This window comes from Brassica napus, unplaced genomic scaffold (assembly GCF_020379485.1).
Source record: "Brassica napus cultivar Da-Ae unplaced genomic scaffold, Da-Ae ScsIHWf_682;HRSCAF=993, whole genome shotgun sequence".
Taxonomy (NCBI): domain Eukaryota; kingdom Viridiplantae; phylum Streptophyta; class Magnoliopsida; order Brassicales; family Brassicaceae; genus Brassica; species Brassica napus.
The window spans coordinates 1-15,000 of NW_026016737.1; the positions used below are offsets into that span (position 1 = coordinate 1).

General features: G+C 32.5%; 2 protein-coding genes and 1 non-coding gene across 3 annotated transcripts in view; all 3 read left to right on the plus strand.

Moving 5' to 3' along the window:
* Positions 1-472: 472 nt before the first annotated feature.
* LOC125605011 (ATP synthase subunit alpha, chloroplastic-like) lies at positions 473-8,903 on the plus strand. Its single transcript, XM_048775070.1, has 2 exons — positions 473-6,504; positions 7,221-8,903. Exon 2 carries the CDS (start codon positions 7,699-7,701, stop codon positions 8,479-8,481), a length of 783 nt encoding a protein of 260 aa, XP_048631027.1. The 5' UTR covers positions 473-6,504; positions 7,221-7,698; the 3' UTR covers positions 8,482-8,903.
* A 1,738-nt stretch (positions 8,904-10,641) lies between these two features.
* TRNAS-GCU lies at positions 10,642-10,729 on the plus strand. Its single transcript has one exon. It is a non-coding gene; the product is annotated as a tRNA-Ser (tRNA).
* A 4,016-nt stretch (positions 10,730-14,745) lies between these two features.
* Positions 14,746-15,000, plus strand: part of LOC125605007 (photosystem II protein D1) — a 3,308-nt gene continuing 3,053 nt past the window's right edge. Inside the window, exon 1 of the mRNA XM_048775066.1 lies at positions 14,746-15,000. This exon is cut by the window's right edge and continues 3,053 nt beyond it. The gene's annotated coding sequence lies outside the window, so the exon portion shown is untranslated.

The window sequence follows — 15,000 nt, forward strand, 5'->3', positions numbered from 1 at the left end:
TTACTTGTCGGAGTACATCTTGGATCTGTCGATTATGTTATGGCCGGAGTCCCACTCATGGTGACCTAGTTGAATTGGAAGCTGTAGGTATTATTGCGGGTCAATCTATTGGCGAACCGGGGACTCAACTAACATTAAGAACTTTTCATACCGGTGGAGTATTTACAGGAGGTACTGCCGAACATGTACGAGCCCCTTATAATGGAAAAATCAAATTTAATGAGGATTTGGTTCATCCTACACGTACACGTCACGGGCATCCTGCCTTTCTATGTTATATAGACTTGTCTGTAATTATTGAGAGCGAAGATATTATACATAGCGTGACTATTCCACCAAAAAGTTTTCTTTTAGTTCAAAATGATCAATATGTGGAATCAGAACAAGTGATTGCTGAGATTCGCGAGGGAACATCCACTTTTCATTTTAAAGAGAGGGTTAGAAAATATATTTATTCTGACTCCGAGGGCGAAATGCATTGGAGTACTGATGTATCCCATGCACCCGAATTTACATATAGTAATGTCCATCTTTTACCAAAAACAAGTCATTTATGGATATTATCAGGAGGTTCTTGTGGATCTAGTCTAATTCTTTTTTCGATCCACAAAGATCAAGATCAAATGAACATACCCTTTCTTTCCGTCGAAAGAAAATCTATTTCTAGCCTCTCAGTGAATAATGATCAAGTGAGCAAAAAATTTTTCAGTTCAGATTTTTCTGATAAAAAAAAATCTGGGATTCCCAATTATTCAGAATTGAATGGAATCGTAGGTACTAGTCATTATAATTTCATATATTCTGCTATTTTTCATGAGAATTCGGATTTATTAGCAAAAAGGCGAAGAAATAGATTTCTCATTCCATTCCAATCGATTCAAGAGCAAGCGAAAGAGTTCATACCACATTCAGGTATCTCGATTGAAATACCCATAAATGGTATTTTCCGTAGAAACAGTATTTTTGCTTTTTTTGATGATCCTAGATACAGAAGAAAGAGTTCCGGAATTCTTAAATATGGAACTCTAAAGGCGGACTCAATCGTCCAAAAAGAGGATATGATTGAGTATCGAGGAGTCCAAAAATTTAAGACAAAATACGAAATGAAAGTAGATCGCTTTTTTTTCATTCCTGAGGAAGTGCATATTTTACCCGAATCCTCCGCCATAATGGTACAGAACTATAGTATCATTGGAGTCGATACACGAATCACTTTAAATATAAGAAGCCAAGTCGGCGGGTTGATCCGAGTGGAGAGAAAAAAAAAAAGGATTGAACTCAAAATATTTTCGGGGGATATCCATTTTCCGGACAAGACAGATAAGATATCCCGACATAGTGGCATCTTGATACCGCCAGGAAGGGGAAAAACAAACTCTAAAGAATCAAAAAATTTAAAAAATTGGATTTATGCCCAACGGATCACACCAACCAAGAAAAAGTTTTTTGTTTTGGTGCGGCCCGTAGCTACCTATGAGATAATGGACAGTATAAATTTAGCAACACTCTTCCCACAAGATCTCTTTCGGGAAAAGGATAATATTCAACTTCGAGTTTTCAACTATATCCTTTATGGAAATGGTAAACCAACTCGAGGAATTTCTGACACAAGTATTCAATTGGTTCGCACTTGTTTAGTCTTGAATTGGGACCAAGACAACAAAAATTCTTCCCTCGAGGAGGTCCGCGCTTTCGTTGTTGAAGTAAGTACAAAGGGTTTGATTCGAGATTTCATAAGAATTGGCTTAGTGAAATCCCATATTTCGTATATAAGAAAAAGAAATAATCCGCCGGATTCGGGATTGATCTCTGCAGATTCCGTGAATCCGTTTTATTCGCTTTCTCCCAAGGCTGGCATTCTTCAACAATCGCTTAGACAAAATCATGGAACTATTCGTATGTTCAGAAATAAGGAATCCCAATCTTTGTTAATTTTATCATCCTCTAATTGTTTTAGAATCGGTCCATTTAATCATGTAAAATATCACAATGTTATAAACCAATCAATAAAAAAAAAACCTCTAATTACAATTCAAAATTCGTCGGGCCCCTTAGGAACAGCCATTCAAATTTCGAATTTTTATTCATTTTTGCCTTTACTAACTTATAATCAGATCTCTGTAATTAAATATTTGCAACTTGATAACTTCAAATATATTTTTCAAATAATTCACTCTTATTTAATAGATGAAAACGGAAGAATTTTTAATCTAGATCCATACAGTAACCTTGTTTTGAATCCATTCAAATTGAATTGGTATTTTCTTCATCAAAATTATAATAATTATTATTGTGAGGAAACGTCCACAATAATAAGTCTTGGACAATTTTTTTGTGAAAATCTATGTATAGCCAAAAAAGAACCATACCTAAAATCGGGTCAAGTTTTAATTGTTCAAAGGGATTCTGTAGTAATAAGATCCGCTAAGCCCTATTTGGCTACTCCGGGAGCAAAAGTTCACGGGCATTATAGAGAAATTCTTTACGAAGGGGATACATTAGTTACATTTATATATGAAAAATCGAGATCCGGTGATATAACCCAAGGTCTTCCAAAAGTAGAACAGGTGTTAGAAGTCCGCTCGATTGATTCAATATCACTGAACTTAGAAAAGCGGATTAAGGGTTGGAACAGGTGTATAACAAGAATTCTTGGAATTCCTTGGGGATTCTTGATTGGTGCTGAGCTAACTATAGTGCAAAGTCGTATTTCTTTGGTTAATAAGATTCAAAAGGTTTATCGATCCCAGGGGGTGCAGATTCATAATAGGCATATCGAAATTATTGTACGTCAAATAACATCAAAAGTTTTGGTTTCAGAAGAGGGAATGTCTAATGTTTTTTTACCTGGAGAATTGATTGGATTGTTACGAGCAGAACGCACGGGGCGTGCTTTAGAAGAAGCAATCTGTTATCGAGCCGTTTTATTAGGAATAACTCGAGCATCTTTGAATACTCAAAGTTTTATATCCGAAGCAAGTTTTCAAGAAACTGCTAGAGTTTTAGCAAAAGCTGCTCTTCGGGGTCGTATCGATTGGTTGAAAGGCCTGAAAGAAAATGTTGTTCTAGGGGGTGTGATCCCCGCCGGGACCGGGTTCAACAAAGGATTGGTGCATTGTTCACGGCAACATACCAATATTCTTTTTGAAAAAAAAACAAAGAATTTATCTTTATTAGAGGGAGATATGAGAGATATTTTATTTTATCACAGGGAATTTTGTGACTCTTCTATTTACAAATCTGCCTTTTCTAGAATTGAATAATTCCTAATAGCAGATTCCTGTTTTGAATTTCATGTTTTATTGTTTGCTGTAGTCATTTGCTTTAATAATTTGTTAACACTAATAAAGATAATAATGAATACAAAATAATGGCTCGGCTCGTGCATAAACGGACAAGAGAAGGTTCCATTGGAACAAATTTTTATTTTAGTTTTGGGTACCCCCCTTTTAAGTGTGAAAAGAAATGACAAAAAGATATTGGAACATCGATTTGGAAGAGATGATGAGAGCAGGAGTTCATTTTGGGCATGGTACTAGGAAATGGAATCCTAGAATGGCACCTTATATTTCTGCAAAGCGTAAAGGTATTCATATTATAAATCTGACTAGAACTGCTCGTTTTTTATCAGAAGCTTGTGATTTAGTTTTTGATGCAGCAAGTAGGGGAAAACAATTCTTAATTGTTGGGACAAAAAATAAAGCAGCTGATTTAGTGTCGCGGGCTGCAATAAGGGCTCGGTGTCATTATGTTAATAAAAAGTGGCTCGGCGGCATGTTAACAAATTGGTCTACTACAGAAAAAAGACTTCATAAGTTTAGGGACTTGAGAACTGAACAAAAGACAGAGGGATTCAACCGTCTTCCGAAAAGGGATGCAGCTGTGTTGAAGAGACAATTATCTCGCTTGGAAACATATCTAGGCGGGATTAAATATATGACGGGATTGCCTGATATTGTAATCATCATCGATCAGCAAGAAGAATATACGGCTCTTCGAGAATGTATAACTTTGGGAATTCCAACCATTTCTTTAATCGATACAAATTGTAATCCCGATCTCGCGGATATTTCTATTCCAGCAAATGATGACGCTATAGCTTCAATTCGATTCATTCTTAACAAATTAGTATTCGCAATTTGTGAGGGTCGTTCTAGCTATATACAAAATTCTTGATTAATAATAAGATAAATAAATCAATTTTTTTTGAGGGAGGGGCTCCCTGTATTTCGATTTATAAAATCGGTTACTATTCCTGAATCATACAAAAGAAAAAGAGATAAAAAACTGGGTATATTGTGTGATTCGTTTAGTTGGTATCCAAAACTAAAATAAAAATTCAAGTAAATAAGTAAAAAAAAAGGGGGGGTCTTGAATCAAAATAATTTAAAGTTCTTATTTCTGTCAGAGGGCAATATGAATGTTTTATCATGTTCCATCAATACACTAATAAAAGAAGGGTTATATGAGATATCTGGTGTAGAAGTAGGCCAACATTTCTATTGGCAAATAGGGGGGTTCCAAGTCCATGCGCAAGTCCTTATTACTTCTTGGGTTGTAATTGCTATCTTATTAGGTTCCGCAGCTCTAGCGGTTCGCAATCCACAAACCATTCCAACTGGCGGCCAAAACTTCTTTGAATTTGTCCTTGAATTCATTCGAGATGTGAGTCAAACCCAGATTGGAGAAGAATACGGTCCATGGGTTCCCTTTATTGGAACCCTGTTTTTATTTATTTTTGTTTCTAACTGGTCAGGAGCCCTTTTACCGTGGAAAATTATCCAGTTACCTCAAGGGGAGTTAGCAGCACCAACGAATGATATAAATACGACGGTTGCTTTAGCTTTACTCACATCAGTAGCATATTTTTATGCGGGTCTTAGCAAAAAAGGATTAGGGTATTTCAGTAAATACATTCAACCAACTCCAATTCTTTTACCCATTAACATCTTAGAAGATTTTACAAAACCCCTATCACTGAGTTTTCGACTTTTCGGAAATATATTAGCCGATGAATTAGTAGTTGTTGTTCTTGTTTCTTTAGTACCTTTAGTGGTTCCTATACCTGTCATGTTCCTTGGATTATTTACAAGCGGGATTCAAGCTCTCATTTTTGCCACTTTAGCTGCGGCTTATATAGGTGAATCCATGGAGGGTCATCATTAACTATTTTTTTTTTTCAAATTTAGGTTAGCCCAATTATCGAATAGTTGGTTTACGTTATGTAAGAAACACTTGTATATGTCATATTTGATATTGACTAGGTATATATAAGTTAAAGATCTATATAATCTGCCCCACTATTTTTGTGAATTTCTATTTAGATAACGATTCGATTATAAGTTCTTACTTTTTATCTGTGAATTGGCTGAAAAAAACGATCAAAAAAAGAACGAAGAATTAAAAGAAAAGAATGGTTCACAAAAAAGAAACGGCATAAAAAAGTCGTATATATATATATTATGCATTTTTCAAAATCCCGTGGATAGGAACTAATATCAAAGTAATTCTTATCAAGTTTTTGGTTATTTTGGCTGGATGAATCTTAGCGATGACTTAATTATAATTAAGTCCTAAGTCGTTGGATGATTGTATCATTAACTATTTCTTTATTTTGGTGTGAGGAACTTATCATGAATCCACTGGTTTCTGCTGCTTCGGTTATTGCTGCTGGGTTGGCTGTTGGGCTTGCTTCTATTGGACCTGGGGTTGGTCAAGGTACAGCTGCGGGTCAAGCTGTCGAAGGTATCGCGAGACAACCTGAGGCAGAAGGAAAAATACGAGGTACTTTATTGCTTAGTTTGGCTTTTATGGAAGCTTTAACAATTTATGGCCTAGTTGTAGCATTAGCGCTTTTATTTGCGAATCCTTTTGTTTAATCCTAGAAATAATAAAATTAGGAATTTTTTTTTTCGTAGTTTTTTTTATTCTATCAAGATTTCACTCCTACAATTATTCATTGAGACAACAACCCTTGGGAAGGACTAATTTGAGGATGGGGAATTAACACATCGATTCGCTTTCTTCCTTCCCCTTATTCTTTTTAGTTTAATGGAAATTTTTTTTTAAGGAGTGTTGCGCAAAAAGGAGGTTTAGGTTTTTTAAAATTGATATAAAACTTGGTCTCAAATTCTAGCTTAATTTTAATTAAGTCTCATTATTATTATTGAAAATTAAAAATTTTTGGAAAATAAATTTGTAAATAGAATAGGTTTTTGATTCTGTTTATAAATATCCAAATAGGTAAATTAAATTATAAATTATTAAACGAAATTTTCTTTTTATTCAAAAAAACAAAGAATAAAAAAAAAAAGGACAGAGTTCTTTTTTTTTATAGTTTAGCTAGAAGAGGAGATTATATGAAAAATTTAACCGATTCTTTCGTTTACTTGGGTCACTGGCCATCCGCCGGGAGTTTCGGGTTTAATACCGATATTTTAGCAACAAATCCAATAAATCTAAGTGTAGTCTTCGGTGTATTGATCTTTTTTGGAAAGGGAGTGTGTGTGAGTTGTTCATTTCAAGAATAGGCTGGATTCGTCCAGTGGCACTATAACTAGCAAAGAGTGCCTAATCCCGCGAATTACTTCTGAATACAAAATTCAATAAAAAATCATATTTTAGAACCATAGCATTTCGTTATTCTTTGGTAAGTCTACTTGACTTTGATTCTCTATCAACCAAAAATTTGGGACCATTAATTAACATGGTTAAAACTAAACCGTTTGAAGTTCAGATGCAACATGGTACTCTTTCTACCATATGTAGTCTAATTAAAAAATGAATAAGATTTTCAAAAAGAATAGTTCGGCTTTTTTCGATATAAAACACTCATGTCGATAAAAATTTTTGAGTCTTTTTGTATAATGCAGAATTGATAACCTACGTATAAAGTAATAAAAATTCTTTGGATTTCAAGAAAAAAAGAAACAACTTTGCTGACAATTATCAATTTTTTATTGGTCAGAAGAATCCTCCAAATAGTTTTGTCTTGGATTGGTGATCTTTTTCGATAGAAATATATATTGAATATGAATTGAATACAACAAAATTGGGAGAGGATAGGCTCATTACATGAAAAATATGGGAATGAAAGTCTCATACATAATTGATAAATGATTGGAATACGTGAGCATGAGAGCCAAATGAATCGAAAGATTCATGTTTGGTTCGGGAAGGGATCATAGAACTTTTTTTTTTACTGAATAATCTACTTTCATTAAATGATTTATTAGATAACCGAAAGCAGAGGATATTAAATACTATTCGAAATTCAGAAGAACTACGTGAAGGAGCTATTCAACAATTAGAAAACGCCCGAGCTCGCCTGCGTAAAGTAGAAATGGAGGCGGATCAGTTTCGCGTAAATGGATACTCTGAAATCGAACGAGAAAAAGTAAATTTGATTAATTCAACTTCTAGGACTTTGAAACAATTAGAAAATTACAAAAACGAAACCATTCTTTTTGAGCAACAAAGAACAATTAATCAAGTCCGTGAACGGGTTTTCCAACAAGCTTTACAGGGAGCTATAGGAACCCTAAATAGTTGTTTGAGTAATGAGTTACATTTACGTACTATTAATGCAAATATTGGTATGTTTGGTACGATGAAAGAAATTACTGATTAGCTCTTTCCTTACGATTATGATAGGCATTATTTTTTTTTTTCTTCCAAAAAAGAATTAGGACAATACTCATGGTAACCATTAAAGCCGATGAAATTAGTAATATTATCCGTGAACGTATTGAGCAATATAATAGAGAAGTGACGATTGTAAATACCGGTACCGTACTTCAAGTGGGCGACGGCATCGCTCGGATTTATGGTCTTGATGAAGTAATGGCAGGTGAATTAGTAGAATTTGAGGAGGGTACTATAGGTATTGCCCTTAATTTAGAATCAAATAATGTTGGTGTTGTATTAATGGGTGACGGTTTGATGATCCAAGAAGGAAGTTCAGTCAAAGCTACGGGAAAAATTGCTCAGATACCCGTGAGTGAGGCTTATTTGGGGCGTGTTATAAACGCCTTGGCTAACCCTATTGATGGTCGAGGTAAGATTTCAGCTTCTGAATCTCGGTTAATTGAATCTCCTGCCCCAGGTATTATTTCGAGACGTTCTGTATATGAGCCTCTTCAAACAGGACTTATTGCTATTGATTCCATGATCCCTATAGGACGCGGCCAGCGGGAATTAATTATTGGTGACAGACAGACCGGTAAAACAGCAGTAGCCACAGATACAATTCTCAATCAACAAGGTCAAAATGTAATATGTGTTTATGTGGCTATTGGTCAAAAAGCTTCTTCCGTGGCTCAGGTAGTGACTAGTTTACAGGAACGAGGGGCAATGGACTACACTATTGTGGTAGCTGAAACGGCTGATTCCCCAGCTACGTTACAATACCTCGCGCCTTATACAGGAGCCAAGCTACTCAGAATCAATTGGCAAGAGGTCAACGATTGCGTGAGTTACTGAAACAATCCCAATCAGCCCCTCTCACAGTGGAAGAACAGATAATGACCATTTATACCGGAACAAATGGTTATCTGGATGGATTAGAAATTGGACAAGTAAGAAAATTTCTCGTTCAGCTACGCACTTATTTAAAAACAAATAAACCTGAGTTCCAAGAAATAATAGCCTCTACCAAGACATTAACCGCTGAAGCAGAAAGCTTTTTGAAAGAAGGTATTAAAGAGCAACTGGAACGTTTTCTACTTCAGGAGAAATTATAAAAAATAGAAATATATTTAAGTTAAGTCTATATATAATATATATAAGTATAGAACTAATATCTGTATATGTTTAATATAAAATCTTAAAGCATTCAGAATTTATTTCTTATTATATTTATTTTTTATAAATTTTCTAAACAGAATAAAAATATTCTTATAATATATAGAAATGGAAATAATAGATAAATATCAATATATTTATATCTATATTGATATTGCGTCCAATAGGATTTGAACCTATACCAAAGGTTTAGAAGACCTATGTCCTATCCATTAGACAATGGACGCTTTTCGCTTTTTTTAACTTCCCATTTGTTAAATGTGCGAAATCTTTTTAGCAATTGTGTAGTGAATTCACTACACAATTGCTATTAGACAATTCTAATAGAGAAAATTGTCTCTAATAAAAAGGGGACAATTTAGAATTTAGAGCGGGTAGCGGGAATCGAACCCGCATCGTTAGCTTGGAAGGCTAAGGGTTTTAGTCGACGTCGATCGATCAGTTTTATATTTTTAACGTCTCTAATTCAAAACCGAACATGAAACTTTGGTTTCATTCGGCTCCTTTATGATGGATGGCGAAATTCCCAAATAAAATAAGATGGGAACTAAATCAAAATTTGACTCATAACATCTATGTTAGCTTTTTTCCCGTTTGGAGGCTTTCCCAGAAAAATTTTGCTTTATAGATGATCCTTCTAGAAGATAGAAAAGGCGAACTCAAAAAATCTTTCTAGTTACTTCGTTCTTTATTTCTATTTAACGGAATCCTTAGGAAAAGTATTTTGTTTCCACCGAGCTAAAACAATATAATATGTCGATGTCTTTAGTAAACCAAAGTTCTCGTTTAATAGCTATTTTGCTTCAATTTTTTCTATACCAAACAAAAAATAGAACTGAAGATTTAGTTACGATTAGAAAGAAACTTTTCTGGCTTTATCCATGGATCCTCTTGTTATACTTATTGAATTGTAAATAGTCATCCAATTCAAAAATTATGTTTCGAAATTTCATAATCCAAATTGACAATTAATTAGAGTCTTTGGATACAAATTACGAGAATCTATAATCTTCCTTGAATTTTTCATTGAAAGGTAAAGGACTAAATCCTTTTCAGAAATAAAGTTTTTGATCGGAAGATTAATCAAACCGAGAGACCCTTTAACTATTAAAGGGGTTAAAGGAACGAATCACACTTTTACCACTAAACTATACCCGCTACAATCCAATTATTGTATATAAATTTACTTTTTGTCGAACAAAGTAATCGGGAGAAAAAAAATCTGAAAAAAAAATGAGAAAATTCTAGCGTAGACTTAATAAAATTAGGCAAAGCAGGATTCCTTTTTTTTATTTCAGATCTTTTTTGTCTAAAAACCCATCGGATGGGTCTTTTTAACTTTAACAAAAAAAGGCCCGGCTGGGGACTGACCAGGCCAGGCTATTAAAATAAAAAAGATCTTTTATTTGTGTTTGGACGAGACAAAATCAAAAAGGATTCTCTATTTCTATTTTTGTGATTTTATTTATTTCTCTTTCGAGCCTTTTCTTTATTGAATCTTTATTTACAGTTTTTATGTAAATAGAATTACTGAGAAAGTTCTATAAAAAAGGTTATATAATAGTAATATATATATATATATTAATTATATATAAATATAAATATTATATAAATATTATTTATATAATAAAAAAGAAAAAATAATATTATATTTTTTATATATAATAAAATAATATATATAATAAAATATAGAAAATGAAAATATATATATAATTAAAGTATTATTAAAGATAAAGAATAATCTAAAAAAAAAAACTTTTTTAAGAATAAAGTGGAGAAAGTTTTTTTTTAAGCCGTTTTTTTGTCTAATGGAACCTAAAAAGTATTCCTTTTCGATTAGGAGAGATGGCTGAGTGGACTAAAGCGTTGGATTGCTAATCCATTGTACGAGTTAATCGTACCGAGGGTTCGAATCCCTCTCTTTCCCTTCCCCTTTTTGATGATGTGAAATAGATAAAATCCTAATAAAATTCGCACATTTCCACTATTTAAATATTAAATAAAGTAATAAAAAACCTTTCTTTTTTATTCTTCACGTCCCGGATTACGTCCTGGATCATTAGATAGGAATCCAAATATGAAGAGAGAAACAAAGAATATAACTACAGTGTATACAAAAAGTTTGAGAGTAAGCATTACACAATCTCCAAGATCTTACTTTTTTTTAAAAAAAAAAAAAGAGAATAGATTCTCTATTTTTATACTAAATATCTAGATACTTTTTTTGTGAGTGAACTCGAATCTAATTAAGTTCTTTCATTTAGAGAAAAGAGGATAAAACTGAGGAAATCAAATGATCCAGATTTAGTATGGCTACCAAAAAAATTCAATGTTTGAATTGAGAGTTCCTTCCTACGTCAAGATTTTTTGATCTTTTGATTTGAATTGTTGGAAGAATCAAAATCGTGAATTTTTCTAAGACAGTATTAATAATTTCATCGAAAACTTACAGCTGCTTGCCAAACAAAGGCTAAGAGAAGAAAGAAAAGAGGTATTACGGGCATAACATCTACGATTGGATTCAAAAAGGCGTAGGCCTCCGGCAATTTGGCGACTAAAAAAGTGCTTGAAAAAAGGGCCGAATTAAAACAAATACAGATCAAATTAAATATATTAAGCATAACAAAAATTGGTGTTCTTGTGGATAATTTAATTTTGATTGAGTTATTAATATATTTTTTATATAAGGAAAAAAATAAATAAATAAAGAAAGATAGTCTAAAAAGACTTTGTTGAACTTACTCAATCAAAAATCCTTTCATTCTCTTATGAGAATGAAAGAAATAATATTTTCATACAATATCTTAATTGAATTCTATGTAATGATCAATAAAGTAAGTTTGATTTGCTATCTACACGTGTCAAAACTATAGCACCAATGTAATCTATATTTCATTTGGGCTGAAATTGAATTGACGAACAACCAATAGCAATATTACTCTTTTAGTAGTCTTGAATAAAAATAAAAATGGGGCGTAGCCAAGCGGTAAGGCAACGGGTTTTGGTCCCGCTATTCGGAGGTTCGAATCCTTCCGTCCCAGAGTCCAGTCATTACGAAATAAATCTTCTATTGCCTTTGTACACCATCTTTTTCTTTCTGTTTAAAAAAACAATATTTTTTAAGAATAAAATATTGAAATGAAAAGAAGAATAAACTTCTTTTTCACCCGAAATTACAAAAAATCTATTTGCTTTTTTTAGTTGTGTGTGATGTAGGTAAGTAAGGTAGAACCGTAGATTCTACGAGTTTTAATAAAAAAAAATATATTTATATATATATTTATATATATAAATATAGATTTCTATTCAAATTTCGATTTTACATATTTTTACATATATAGAATTTAATGTGGAATTCATTTGAATTCTGACTGAACCTTTTACGCGTAGATTCACTATTCCATTCATAGAGAAAGAAAAAGTATAGATTACGATATACTGACTGAACTATGACTATTCATGATTCCATAATTGAATCAATTACACAAACTAAAGGAATGTTATGGTAAAACTTCGTTTAAAACGATGTGGTAGAAAGCAACGTGCGACTTGAATTGAAGGACATGATCTGCTGTGGATGTTTTGATCCGCCACCTTTTATATTAGGAATATAGGTGCTCTTGGCTCGACATTTTGTGTTCTATTTTACGAGAGTCCTACACCTTTTTGAATATAAAAAAGAGTACAGGATGGAGCTCGAGGAGAATAGAAAGTTTTTATTCCTTTCGCAGGAGTAAGGATCTAGGGTTAGTGCGAATCAATAAGTTGGAACAACTTCGTAAGTCTTTTTATTTTTATATTGAAAAAAAGCCCTTTCAAGTAATTTTACAATGGAAAAGGAAATTTTCGTAAAAGTGTAAAATTCTTTGAATTAAAAGTCTATCATGCGTGAATCAAGCGTTTGTATGATTCTTTGATAGAAAGAAAAGAAATCATAAACAAAATAAGGGGCTTGTTGCTGCCCTTTTTTAATAAAACGATCAAGATCACCGAAGTAATGTCTAAACCCAAAGATTCAAAGTAAGGATAAAGAATCCTGAAACAAGGAAATCCCTTTTTCAATTGTTTGAACAACTAGATCAGAATGAAGAATCAAAATTGATTCGAAAAAATGAGACAAACAAAAAAAGGTTAGAGACTACTCAATAAAAAGAGTACTTAAGGAGTCTCTGGTGAGATATTTGAGAGTTATTTAACTTGAGTTACGAGAGTACGAATGTTACGAACGCTTTTTATGAAAAAAAATAGTTAGGGTTTCAATACTGGCTAATTAATTTAATGTTTGAATTTTATAAAGAGAGTTAACTTATACTCATTGCATTTTTTTCTCGAGCCGTATGAGGCCAAAGCCTCGTATACGTTTCTCGGGGGGGGGTATTATTCATATACATCTATCCCAATGAGCCATTTATCGAATCGTTGCAATTGATGTTCGATCCCGAAGAGAAGGAAGAGATCTTCGGAAGGTGGGGTTTTATGATCCGATAACTAATCAAACTTATTTAAATCTTCCTGCTATTCTCGATTTCCTTAAAAAGGGCGCTCAACCAACAAGAACAGTTCATGATATTTCAAAGAAGGCAGGGATTTTTACGGAATTAAGTCTTAATAAAACGAAATTGAATTAATGAACTATAAAAAAGAGGATGTTAAAGACTCATATATAGCTTGGTATAAAATTTGATCTACTCTTTTCTTTCCTCCTCTTTCGTTTCCATCATATTTATTTTGATTTATTAGAATTTCCATTTATTATTAGTATTCTTCCTAAAGGTATGAAAACTAACAAATATCCTGCTAAAAACTACCATGTTTTATAATAAAAAACAAATTTATTAAAAAATTTTTGGATTTATAGAAATTCTAAATTTTGTATAAATACAAAATTTTATTGTATAGAATTATTGTATAGAAAATATATAAAATCATACTGTATAATAAATAATATATTAATATATATAGAAATAGAAAGATTTGAGATTATCCTATTCGGCTTAGTTTTCATTCCTTGTATGAACTCACAAACCAGGGGGTTAAACTTTTTTATTTTTTCTATTCTTTTCGCTATATTAAAAATTTACAATCATATTGACAACAGTGTATGGACCAAATATAATTCTCTCATAGAGAAATAGATCTATTTCTCCCTGACGCACACATGACTGGATTTTTCTTTTTTTCTTTATTCTGGTTGTATCTACATATTTGCAGTACTTGCTTTTTTTTGTGGGGGGGGTTGCTAACTCAACGGTAGAGTACTCGGCTTTTAAGTGCGACTAGCATCTTTTACACATTTGTATGAAGAAAAGGATTCGTCCAGATCCGCGGTAGAGTTTGTAAGACCACGACTGATCCTGAAAGGAATGAACGGAAAAAATAGCATGTCGTATCAAGGGAGAATTCAGATAACATTTTTTTTTATTTTCGACAAGATTGTACCGATTAGAAAATAAAAAAAAAAAGAAGAATTCCAATTTGGGTCGAGTGAATAAATATAAATGGATGGATAAAAAACCAGTTTTCCTTATTCTAAGAAAAAAAAAAGAAACGAGCTTCCATTCGTAATTTGAAAAATTACCCGATCTAATTAAATGTTAAAAATAGATTAGTACCTAATACGGGTATGGGAAGGAATTTTTTTCTTGCGTGTTATTATCAATTTTTTCGTGAGTCCTAATTATTTTTTACCTAGTCCGTTTGGGTTAGGTTGTAGATGGATGTGTAAAAGAAGCAGTATATTGATAAAAAAATATATATATATATTTCCAAAATCAAAAGAGCGATTAGGTTAAAAAAATAAAGGATTTCTAATCATCTTGTTTTGTTATTTTATAATATAACGAACAGAAACCTCTTAAAGATAGAGAATCCAGTTAGCAGTCTACCTGTTTATGAGGTATTTAGTGCTTTCGTAATCTAATACCTTATTTTGACTGTATCGCACTATGTGTCATTTCAGAACTCAAGAAAATAAAGACTTTACTTTTAGTTCAAATCGAATTTTAATCCAAATGGAGAAATTTCAAGGATATTTAGAGTTCGATGGGGCTCGTCAACAGAGTTTTCTATATCCACTTTTTTTTCGGGACTATATTTATGTACTTGCTTATGATCACGGTTTAAATAGATTAAATAGAAACCGCCCTATTTTCTTGGAAAATGCGGATTATGACAAAAAATATAGTTCACTAATTGTGA